The sequence below is a fragment of the Rhipicephalus microplus genome, chromosome 3, assembly GCF_043290135.1.
Source record: "Rhipicephalus microplus isolate Deutch F79 chromosome 3, USDA_Rmic, whole genome shotgun sequence".
Taxonomy (NCBI): domain Eukaryota; kingdom Metazoa; phylum Arthropoda; class Arachnida; order Ixodida; family Ixodidae; genus Rhipicephalus; species Rhipicephalus microplus.
The window spans coordinates 110,631,862-110,643,915 of record NC_134702.1 but is presented as its reverse complement, the minus strand read 5'-3'; the positions used below and the strand labels follow the sequence as shown (position 1 = coordinate 110,643,915).

Below are 12,054 nucleotides of genomic sequence, written 5' to 3'. Positions count from 1 at the left end.
TCAAATGCTATCACCATGATCAAATGTTCATATTGTCACAAATGGTACATTGGCGAAACGAGGGAGCCTATTAATGTTTGATTCAATGGTAATCGCCCGCACATGGCAACAAAGTTACCGAGTGTAGTGACAGAGCATTTCAATGTAGCAGGCCACAACTTCGACGATCCCAAACATACCATTTTTCCGTCGAAGTTCCGGTTTCTGTGAGAGAGAAAATATACACTTATAACTTACTCACAAGCTCAATACACTCTAGCCAGCAGATAGAAACAGTGCTAAGAGGTCTCTCGAATCCATTAAATATCGTGCAAGCGAAAAACGTTCAATAAAAGTTGAAGGGAGTGTTTGCCATCCTTTACTGCTTTTCTGTTTTGTGTAGCAATAAAAAGCGAACATACTGAGGTATCCAACCTTACAGCAGGTTGTCAAAAAGTGTGAAAAGTTTTAAACATAATTTTTCAACCTGCGCTATGTGTCGTTCCATCGGTGGGAGGCATGCCCCCAGCACTGGTCGCTGGAGACGACGACAATTGTACTGCCGGTGAATGTAGAAAACTGAAACGACGAGCGGTTTTCACACGATTCATCAAGTTTTGTTTATTAATAACAAAATATCTTAGTGGTAGTTTCAGACACGCCCACAATTTGTTATTGTTCTCATTTACGTGTTTCCCGTGCCCACGTTTCTCCGCCGTTTGCAGGTAGGCACGCCAACGAACACATCCCCGGCAGTGCCAACGGGCGCCTCTTTGAACGCGTGATAAAAAAAGCAAGAATTTGTAAAGCTACCTAAAGCACGTAAAATACAAATTCAAGTTATATATGTTTGCTTTGAAGCAAAATCAGCCTGTCTGCGAATATTTCTTTCCTCACCAATGGTCAAATAGCTGTTGGGTGAGGCTAGCGGTCATTTTATGTCGACTTTAAACGCCAAGGTAAATATATAATAACGTTTTCATAGAAAAAAGGCACGCTCGTTCCTGCCCACGTGGTAAACCATCCTTTCACTTGCGCCACAATAAGAAAAAAAAACTCCGAGTGGTAGAAAGTCCTGTTAAATCCGGCTTCTAGAAATAGCAAACCTACCGTTATTAACCGGTGATTCTTGAGACAACCGTGATTCAGCGAAATGTGTACTATCCTACCTTGTTCTGCTCGACTTTCTTTCTGTTAAATGAATACATTTTCTTTTCTACTTTTACATTTCTTAAGTATGAAACCCTCCCACACCCCCTCATCTACAGTTTTTCATTGTTCCTTCTCTTTTCGGTTAGGAGGACAGAGCAGAAAGCATACATGCTACGGCTAAAGAAATCGGTACAGAGTCTTGAAGAAGAAAGGTCTATTTGTCTAAACACTGTCTCGTGCACACACCATGTCTTTTCACATTTTTTAATTACACATGTAAATAACGCCTAATTGATTTCTTTTCAACGACGTACATTACTAATTGCGCGCTCAGTTCTTTCGGTTGATAAACAAAGGCACAAAATACAAAAATTGACGTCACGCCCTCAGACAGGCTCGCAGTAAGTTTGCACACAGAAAAAAAAAGATGTATCGCTCAATTTGTCGTTCCCAGTTTCGGGAAACGTACTTCTTTCACTTTACATGGTCAGGCAGTATTTAAAACAGCATTCCAGTTGTGCTGGCAATGAGAAAAGTCAGTGGTGAGATCTCTGTAGTATTTGTGGTGTACAATTCATTGAAAGTATTTCATGCAGGATTGTGACGTGTGTTTGCGCCAGACTTGTAAACTTTCCAATTTGCGAAACCCTTCTTTGACAATGGTCAAGAGTCAAAATGGTTGCTTGAAATAACCTTATTCGATCACGCTGCGGTCTTTAGCGGTCGATGAATAATCACATTTTCGTTTTCAGATTTAACGGGCTTTTTTTTCGGCCAGTAAAAATAAGAGGGCGATTAGTAGGCATAAGAAAAGACCCTGTAGTACGTTACAGCCTAAAAACAAATGTAAGCTCCACCCACTACAGTCACTGCCCCACCCAGGAAGAATTTTCGTAAATGCTCCACTAATTGCACTCGCGTATTTCGCATGACGTCACGTGCATTCTCGTACTAATAATTTTATTTATGAAAAGTGCCTTGCGGGCCTTTTAAAAGCAATTCAGTAAGGTGTGGCATCAATATCTACATAGCATAAGGAATAAGGCCAAAAGTAAAAAAAGAAAGAACGGGAAGGAAAAAAAAAACAAATTATAAATGGCAAGGTGCAACAAAGTTATATTAGCAAAATGCAACAAAAGTAGGTTGTCACAAAAAGTTTCAAGATCAGAAATGGATACAATGTGATCGCGAAGCCCGTTGCAAAATACTAAGGCTTGAAGTATTCGTGATGGGTTAAATGCATATGTGTGACACTTGACCCTAATTGTGCCTGAACTTACGTGCACTGTGAAGGCCTCGAGTTGTGCAAAAGCAGATGCAGCGACAAACAGTGGGATTTGTTGCTGTAGCTGTACCAACTGAATAAACATAAAAGGGCCTCGACGAGGCCTTGATACCGTGGTAAAAATGCAAGGTCCTGTTTTATTAGGGTGATACTTGAATGATAGTCGTAGGTAACAGTGATGAATCTTGCTGTCCTATTCTGAACTACTTTCAGCATACTGAAAACATAATCTCGATATGTTGATCATGTGGATGATGCCTAATCAAGCTGGGGGTGAATACAAATAAGATATGATTATGCGCAAACGTTGGAAGCAGCGTCGAGCAAGTTTCTGCGCAGAGAGCCGAGAGACTAGGAGGCTTTTGATAAGACACTTTAGAAAAACGCTTATTTAGACTATGTACAGACCCCAAAGTTTCATGACATTTCAATTATAAGGAGACATACATTTCGGCACATCTATGTGTTACGACAAACATCACTATGTTGCAGTGAATACATCTTGGTCTATAGTACACATGACAGTGTTGGCATACATGCACACAGGAACTCAATGCGATGTCATGATACAATGATATAGCGAATCAATAGAAGCAGGGAAATATAATTCTTACAAATGAAATCGTTCATAACGGCTGAACCTGCACTGCTTAGCACCACGTCAGTCGAAAAATTGGTTGTACGCTTCCGTATTCTACACTGACAAATGAGCATGAACAATGCCACAGAAACTCCTGCTCCACGACGAGCAAAAGCTCATTAAAGAGGAACGCGAGGATCTCTCGGCTCATTCACCCTAGTATCAGCCGCAAAGCACGCCGGCGGCAATTCGCAGCCATGGCCTCGAATTGGTTCCGCCAAAGGCTGAACAGCCCCGCAACTAATAAAAGAGCTGAGAAGCATCCGCGTGAAAATTGGCTGCTGGACAAGTATCTTCGCACACCCTGTTTTCGAAAACCAGTGCAGACCGCTCGCCAAAAACGGCAGGAGACCACACATTCAATCATCGCATGTTGATTGGTCTCAACCTTGACGCAGTTGGGGCAAGTGGCAATGCGAACCACCTGCCATTGCTGGAACCAATCTCGGGTGTGGAGCAAACCCCAGCCCAACCGTCAGATTAAGTCCCGGAGATGCCCTAGCCGCAGTGCTGCAGGTATTGTTTTTCAAGGGCGGTTAAATATAGCTTGACAATGCTGGGGCACGAAGGGCCGTAGAAGGGCACACACTGTCTCTACCGCGTCAGATTTGGCCTTCTCTTTCTCTGGGCATTTACAATTCATAATATGCCTAGTGTTTCCATTATCATCGAAAAAGTGCCTATGGTTTGAACGAAAATCATCAATCATTGCCCAGTTGCACAGGCGAATCACAGGCACGCTGCAATACTGGTGGCGGAGATGATGATGATGATGACAAACAATAATTCTGTAAGTTATGTACAGGGAGGGTGGGGAGTGGTCCTTAAGGCGCCACCCCATAGAAATACTAGGGGGGCACGCCTTTACGGGAGCCCACTGGCGTCGGCCACGGCCCGGGCACACTCAACCAAGGCTTGTTGGGCCATCAGGTCAAAGCAGCCAAGTATGGCTGCCTTCCAATCCTCCCGGGAAAAGTTAGGTAGAGGGGTGAAATTGGGATTTTTCTGACATCTCCACACCATGTGAAAATTGTCAGAACTTTCCTCACAGTTTTGGAGCTTCTCCGTGCAAGCGGGTTAAAATATTTCAAAATTGCCAAGCACAATAAAGTTTCGGTGTAAAGGTGAAGGAGAGTGTGACACTTCACCCTGAATGCATGAAATTACGTGCACTGTATATGCCTCGAGCTGTGCGCAAAAGAAGATGCAGCGGCAAACAGTGGGAGTTATTGGTGTAAATGTACCAAATGAATACACATAAAAAGGCCATGATGAGGCATGGATATCGTAGTATAAATGCATCTTCCCTTTTGTGTGGCCATTAGAAATTTTGGGATAGATCTGATGGCTGAATTGATATAACTGAGTGACCTCCTTAAATTCATAAGCGCAATAAGTTAGAGGTCCGAATTGTAAGGACACCAGGATGATTCCCGGAGAGTGAGCGTGCGGGCAGCGTCCTCGGCCGACTCATTACCATCGAGACCCATTATAGGTGGAGTTCAAATGACCATTCGGTGCATGGGGGCACCTAGGTACTGGCTGTTCTGCGAAACATTGTACTCGAAGTACGGAACGGAGCCCTGTTCGATATTACGGCAGGCATTCTTGGAGTCGGTGACACTGAGTTTCTTCGACTCCTTATCTGCGGCGGCTAGTGCGATGGTGATCTCCTCCGCATGCGTGATGTTTTGTGAACGGAAGGTGACTTCGTTTAGTGCGGTCTTTTGTTGAACGACCACAACCGTGTACCAACCTTCGTGGTGAGGGCCGGGGGCGTCCACGTAGAATACTCCGAATTTGTGACCGTAGGGGCGAGCCCAAGCTTCCGATCACGCGACGCACCGACCAGTCGTCTCGGGGTCATGTTAGCCTGGAAGAGGGCGCACATCCATTGAGTATTTTCAAACTTCTTGAATGCGTACGAGCTCGTCCGTGCGTATTCAGTGATTCATGTGTAGTCGGGCAAGGAGGCGGTGACCCTACGAGGTATTAGAGAGCCTAATATATTGGTTTGTAAGTGCGCCTTTTGTAGTTCCTTCTATGTGTTCACCATATCCAGGCCCAAAAGGCGTTGGTTGGAAGTGTTCACCAGAATGTCGTAGACGCGCTGGTAGATTTTTCTGAGAATGACTTCCAGGGCATTCTCACTTAACTTGCGTAGGAGGATATATGAAGCGGAATACTGTACACGGCTGGTTACGAATGCGTAAGTCAGCTTAAGGCATCTTTGCATCGTAATCCCCTGCGCTTGCTGAAATGAAGTTCTTTGACTACCAGACCCGCGCTTGCTGGAAATCTGGCAGACCATACGACCCATCCGGTTCCCTCCTCCCACTTTACGCAATTGGGCCAATTTTGTGTCCACTCTGCGATTTTTGTGTATGAAGAGACCCAATACTGTAATTTCGTTCCGTTTAGATATGGGACCATTGTGAAGAAAAAAATCAATTTTTGGTGGTTCACTGTGGTGATGCGCGTATGTGCACGAATTCTCGTTTACACGGGGAGCACTGAAGGCTGCAGCAATGGGCGTAGATGTCAACGATGCCCACTGCTTGCTGAAGATTATCCTCAATGTCTCCTGCCGAGCCGTGTGATGGCCTTGTGATGATATCTGCATATAGCACATGCTTTATGCATTCAAATTCCACCAGCAGAGCGGAAAGTCCTAACATTGTCAGAATGAATAGCAGGGGTGAGATGACGGCTTCTTGTGAGGTCCCTGTCGTGTCTAATTGGTAAGGGCCATGTTCATTGTCCTAAATCCGAATGTGTAGTTGTCGGTTAGTGAGAAATCGTTTCATATAGTTGAAGGTGTGTTTCCCACAATCTACCTGTGGGAGATGAGTTAGAATCTCCGTGGGTCACATTACCAAAGACCTGCTTCACATCTAAAGCGAGCATAGTTTTGTAATTTTGGTGATACTCGACAGATTTACAATCTCATGATCGAGCTGAAGCAAAACTTCCTGCGCTGACCAGTGCGGGCGGAACCCGAACATGGTGTCTGCAACTGTATTTTTGGTTTCTAGAAACTTGGACGGGCTGTCGCGCAGCATTGTCTCCATTGATTTTAGCGCGTACTTATTCTTCGGTTCTACCCGACTGTACTGAGACATGATTTGAAGTTTACTACAGATGCCTTGTGGACATTTCTATGAATACGCGATTGCGTGAGTGGTGGTGGGGTGGTCAAATACTTATTAACCAATAAATGGTTACAGAAAGGGGATTGGGCTGGGGCCTTATTGGCCTCCTCTTCTCAGAGCACTAGGTATAGCCTCTATACCAGAGCTCTATTGGCAAGACGCGGCCCGCATCCATTGAACCAGGGCGTTTTGGCCATTCACGTCCTGAAAGCCGCGCAAAGCCACCTCCTAGTACCCTCTCGTATAGTTGAGCTGCGGAGTATAGATGGATTTCAGCGGCAGCCGAGACTATGTGTAAGGTTTCAGCCAACTCTCCACAGAACTGGCACGTGCCATCAAAGGACGAACTGAAATGTTTTATTGCCGCCGGGCACAGTACAGTATTGGCAAACAGTTTTTAAATGAGTAGCGTTCGTCAGCGCGATGCAGTCCCATACAAGGATCCGGATAGCGCCGGTGCTCCTCCTTGTAATATGTGGTAATATCTTTGAAGGTAAATACGGAGGGATCTGATTAGAGTAGGCTTCCAAAAACAGACAGATAGCCGGGGAAGAGCGTACGTGGGTGGCCTAATTGGCCTGTTTATTCCCCTTGAGTCCTTGGTGGCCCAAACGAAATTACGTGGAGTTTAATGAACGTATCGGACAATTGGTTTCAGTATGTGCTGAGCAAGCGTGGGACCCCACCACAGCTCGTAGTTCCGACAAGCGCCTCGCGGGTCGGTTTATGGAATGTTTCGAAGAGGGTTGGGTGAGAGCCCGAGCAACGGCAATCTCCTCTGCGTGTATTGCGCTGTTGGCTTTGGAAAATGAGCCCGTTTACGGTGTTTGTGTTGTGTACGACTGCGGCCGCATGCCATCCCCCTGCTGTGTTTCAGCAACATCCACGTAGCACACGTGTTGGTGTTGACCAAAGTGTCGCTGCAACGCTTCCGTGCGCGCCTTGCGGCGACCGCTGTGGTCTTCTCCGGGCATGTTGCCGGAAAGGCGTCGGACCCTGAGGGCGCATCTCGAAGGCTCTCGCACCCTCACCCTTTCCTAGATGTGATAATCACGTCTGATGTGTAGCCAGTCCAAAAGGTAGTGACTGGAAAGGGTCTAAGCAAGACGCATGTGTTTGTTCACGAGGGGGGCTTTTCGGAGTTCCCAGCAGGTATTCCCCACGCCTAAGGCCAGAATTTTCTGTTTGAACCTAGCGATAGGAAGGCCAAGAGCCCGCTTTATGAATTTTCGGTGTATGATCTCTAGTTGGCCATCATCGGATTTGCACAGTTCAAGTAGGGAGTCGAGTATAGTATGCTACCCATTAAAGAAGCATGGGAGTGCCGTATTTCATCCCTACTTCGTAATTCACCCTCTTTTTTGGGGCCTGGTGGGCCATTCGGCCCACCTGGTCTCCCACCATTCGAAGATTGGCTGTTGAGGGGTCAGCCCTGCGTTGATGGTGTATGAAGAGGCCAAGGACGTGGATCTCTCTTGGCCTCAAGGATCGGTCCCGATGGGAAGCTCACGTGTAGCTGAGTTGTGTCTCGAAAGGAGGGACTTTAGTGCACAAATTCTCACTTAGCCAGGCACACTGGAGTCGGCAGTAGATTGCTTAGTCGTCGACGACAGTCGCTGCTGCTCTCAGGCATGACTCTATGTTACCCAAGTTACCTTGCGTGGCCAAGATCGTAATACCATGTGCTCAATCAGCGTGATGTACCCCTGGTAGAAAAGCTAATTTGGAGGTAAGATGAATCATGGCTAAATTCTCAAGTTACCTTGCGTGGCCAAGATCGTAATACCATCTTCGCAATCAGTGTGATGTATCCTTGGTAGAAAAGCCAATTTGGGGGTAAAATGAATCATGGCTAAATTAGGTAGCAGGGGAGAGAGGACCATGCCTTGCGATTTTCCCCTCGAGCCGATGACGTAAGGGTCATGTTCCTCATCGTGTATGCGTACGTAAGCTTGACGGCATGTAAAAAACTGTCTGATATACTTTTTATTGTTTCATAAGCCCAGTTGGTATGATCGAAGTGGTCAAGGATTAACTCATGCTTCACGTGTTCGAATGCTCCTTTAAGATCCAAAGCCAGGAATACTTTGTCACTGTAGGGACATTCGGCAGAATCTACCATGGCATGGTGGAGCTGGAGAAGTATATCCTCGGCTGAGTTCTGAGAGCGGAAACCGAACATGCTGTCCTCAAAACTGCGCTGTATTTCTGGAAAGTCTGAGAGTTCGTCGCGCACCATCGTCTCCATCAGCTTGCCTACACAAGACGTGAGGGAGGTGAAGCGAAGGTTCTCTAAGTCAATATGTTCACTGACCTTCAGGATGAAAGTCACAAGAGCCGATTTCCAATCAAGAAAAAGAGGAGCTTATCTGTCTCAAATGCTATTGATTCACATAAAGAGCACGGCGTAGGCTGCGCCGGGAAGAGGGGTCAAGAGTTTTACCGTAGCCAGGTCACGCCCGGGTGCAGCGGCACGCCTCATCTTGCATAAGTCCACCCAGAGGTAGGGAGCTGAAAAGAGGTGTCCAGATGTGTTTTTTTTGGCTGCGTACGAGTAGGCAGCCTTCCGAGGATCCTTGGTGATATACAAGTATGGATACCTGATCGTGTGTGCCAGCTATGTTGTCGTTACTATAAATTTGTGCATGACCTTATGTAAGAGACCTTGATTTACCGTGCGTCTTTAGGTTGTATCAATGACAGCGCTGAACACTGCAGGTGCCCCGTGTTGCGGCTAGACGTCTGCCCGCAGCACTGTTGCATCGGTCCGGCTCAGCAGCATATTCCGCAGCTTGCTCCGTGAGTCAGTGTAAGGACTTCTTGAGGCGCCTGTTATGTTTGTGTTTTTTGCATCACTTGGTGAGGCTGCGACGAGCCTCCCAAAGTTGAAGGAGGCGTTGGTTCTCGTCCGTTTGCGTTTCCGTGAGCCGTTCGTGTTGCTTGAGTGTAGACGTCAGTGATTTGGACCGGGTGTCGCATCCCTACTGTAGGGGGGGGCACGACAGGTAGAGATGTGCGGAAGGTCATCCAGCCTGGGACATGGGCTTGTGTTAGTGAGCTTTAACAGACACGTAGAGACCATTGCGTTTACTATACACAATGATCACTACCGAGTGTGTTCTGTGTGTTCAATTGATTGATAGATATCTGAGATTTAACGTCCTAAAACCACCATATTACTTTGAGAGACGCCGTAGTGGAGGGCTCCGGAAATTTTGACCACTTGGGGTTCTTTAATTTGCACCCAAATCTGAGTACACGGGCCTACAACATTTCCGCCTCCATCAGAAATGCAGCCGCCGCAGCCGGGATTTGGTCCCGCGACCTGCGGGTCAGCAGCCGAGTACCTTAGCCACTAGACCACCGCGGCGGGGCTGTTCTGTGTGTTCAGCGAGTCGGCATGGCGTGTGTTGCGTGTGAATGAGAGGTACGGGAAAGTATCTCGTTGAACAGAGTTGCCTACATGCGTTCGCCTGGCGGGATTAATACTTGTCGAGTTATCAGTACAGTTATTTCTATTTAACAACTCTCATTTTAAATAAAGTAACACGAAGGCTATATGTACAAGGCTTGCCTCACGTAATGATATATATATATATATATATCAAGAAAAAAAGTTTCAAACATCGAAGTCTCACTTACCGCTAGCAGCCAGAGATGCTAAACATAGAGCTGTAGCATAGACGAATGTTTTCATGACGCTATTTAATCCTGTAAAACGAAAAAATTTATCTGCGATATTTGCTGCATGAAGGCATAATATTTTTCCGATATAAGAATTCTGCAAGCAACTACGCAACGATGACGACCTCTTAATCAACGTTTCGAATGTAGCAGACGGTAAGACTTTAGTTGTGCAGAAAGAGCTAATGGTATAAGCGTCTGCAGCTGTGGTACATGTGCAATGCAGCGCATTACATATTTATACATTCAACAAGAATTAATGAGTGTGATCACTCATGGCTGTGAGCATAGTCATCAAATTCTTAGAAAATGTGCTACGCAATGTGCGTAGAACAGGAAGATTACGGAACGACACTGAGCCTATTTGCTTCTGTGTCATTTCTCGTTCTTTTCGGTGCTACTTTTATTAACCAAACTGAGGAAAACGGCCGCAAAAAACTTTCTTGCATACGCTTTCAACAAAAAACGGTCGCCAACGTGATAAAGTACGTAAGAAATTGGGCCAATGCCGTTACTCACCTCTGGTTCACGGAAACTAGGGAAGGTTGTGGATGGATGGCGTACACCAATAAGGATTTACAGGAATAGCAGCCGTAATTATGAAAAGCTTTAAGTATCATTCAAGAATTCTCCGGTAATAAACACAGCGGCCACGTGTTTAAGCTTCCCTGAAGATATGCACGGCTTGTTTCGATAATACGTATAACGAGAGTCTGGAAAGGCAATGGTTGGTGCGAGAAAACCTCGAATGTATGGGATTGCTGTGGCAACGACAACGTGTCCATGTGTATACAAGGTAGATGTGAACGCCAGCTTTCAGCGCGAGTTGTATCTCTAGAGGCTGAACGTTCGTGTCACGTGAGTGACCATCTGTGGTTCAAGTCATGCTTCTTAGCACTGCTAAACAACGTGAAAACTCTCAGCATAACCTAAATAAAGCTTCGCAACAATCTAAAAGCCACCACGTTCTGAATGCTCCAACTTCGCAGGTTCAAGCCTTTAGAAGCTTAATGCAAGTCATTTTTTGGTATGTTGAATGCTTCCGAAATTCTTCCACCAACCGAAGAAACCGTCTTTTGTGCTTTCGAAATAGCCGCAGTCAAGCTTTTGTTTACCGCCGTCGAAATGGTCAATTCCTCCTCATCTGCCTCAGCTGATAGCAAGGTGCCTGATTAACCTAGGCTTGCGCTTCGTGATCTTAGTCGAGTCATAGGCACTTTAAGCCCACTGCCTTGGCGATTCTGCTGGCGGCTGACCCGAACGTTGCAAGTTCTATCCTGGCCCTGGTGGTCGCACTTCAATGGATGCAAAATGGTAGAGGCCCGTGTACTGTGCGGTGTCAGTGCGCGTTAACGAACATAAGAAGGTCAAATTTTCAGACCCCTCCACTACGGCCATCTCGTAATCGTCTCTTGGTTTTGTCACGTTAAACTACAGATGATGATATTACTGATTGTGATGGAGCCAGACGAGGACCAAATTTCTAAACAGTGATTAGATTCCTTATGCTGCTTGCTCAAGGAAGCCATTCGCAATAGTGAAATTTGATTTAGTGAGGTGTGATAAAGCGCACCTTACCTAACAAAACATAGAACATCGACTGCGAAGGAAACAACTTTACATATGACTCGTACCAATAATGCCATACGGCTGCTTTGAGGTTTATGGCCGCGAATTTACTGCTTTCCAGGGCAGTAGTACATACTTGTCTTTAACCGTAAGTGTCTATCGCGAATAATGTGCTTCAAAATGTAGCTAAATAAAAGATTCTTAGAAATGCTTTAACATTAAGGATTTGAGGATATCACAATTGCGGTGATATTTTTTTCCGTAGATATGTGGTTGTACGAGCATATATGAGGTTACTTACCGAGGACTCGACTTCACCACTTCGAAAGCCTGAGGCATCACGCTATTTTATACTTCACATAAAAATTCAGGTGCACAGATTGGGTGTTTTTCCTACGTTGATGGAAATGGCACTTCCACAGAAATGCTTGACAGAAATGTTTTCCCCATGCCGGATGGGGAGTTTTGAACTACATATGCGTCATGTTTGGTGCCATTTGCAAAGTGCCATGTATTCAAACATTCCTTGTGTGTTTGCGGAGTATCTGGTGAAGTACAAGATAGTTTCTGTGACGCGAAATAAAGCGTTCGCA

The 12,054-nt window shown here is 45.8% G+C and overlaps 1 protein-coding gene across 4 annotated transcripts in view; it reads right to left on the bottom strand.

Moving 5' to 3' along the window:
• Positions 1 to 11,792, bottom strand: part of LOC142803290 (evasin-1-like) — a 49,904-nt gene extending 38,112 nt beyond the window's left edge. Inside the window, exons 1-3 of one of the 4 annotated variants that reach the window (XR_012894041.1) lie at positions 11,763 to 11,792; positions 9,851 to 9,919; positions 180 to 204 (exon numbers count right to left, since the gene is read on the bottom strand). Coding sequence is in view for 2 of the 4 variants with exons in the window: in XM_075888417.1 (XP_075744532.1) it covers positions 9,851 to 9,905 (55 nt within the window). In the remaining 2 variants the exon portion in view is untranslated. Of the gene's footprint in view, positions 1 to 179; positions 205 to 9,850; positions 9,920 to 11,762 lie in introns of those variants that run through there. The other 3 variants (XM_075888417.1, XR_012894042.1, XM_075888418.1) reach the window with 3 other exon arrangements.
• Between the last annotated feature and the right edge of the window lie 262 nt (positions 11,793 to 12,054).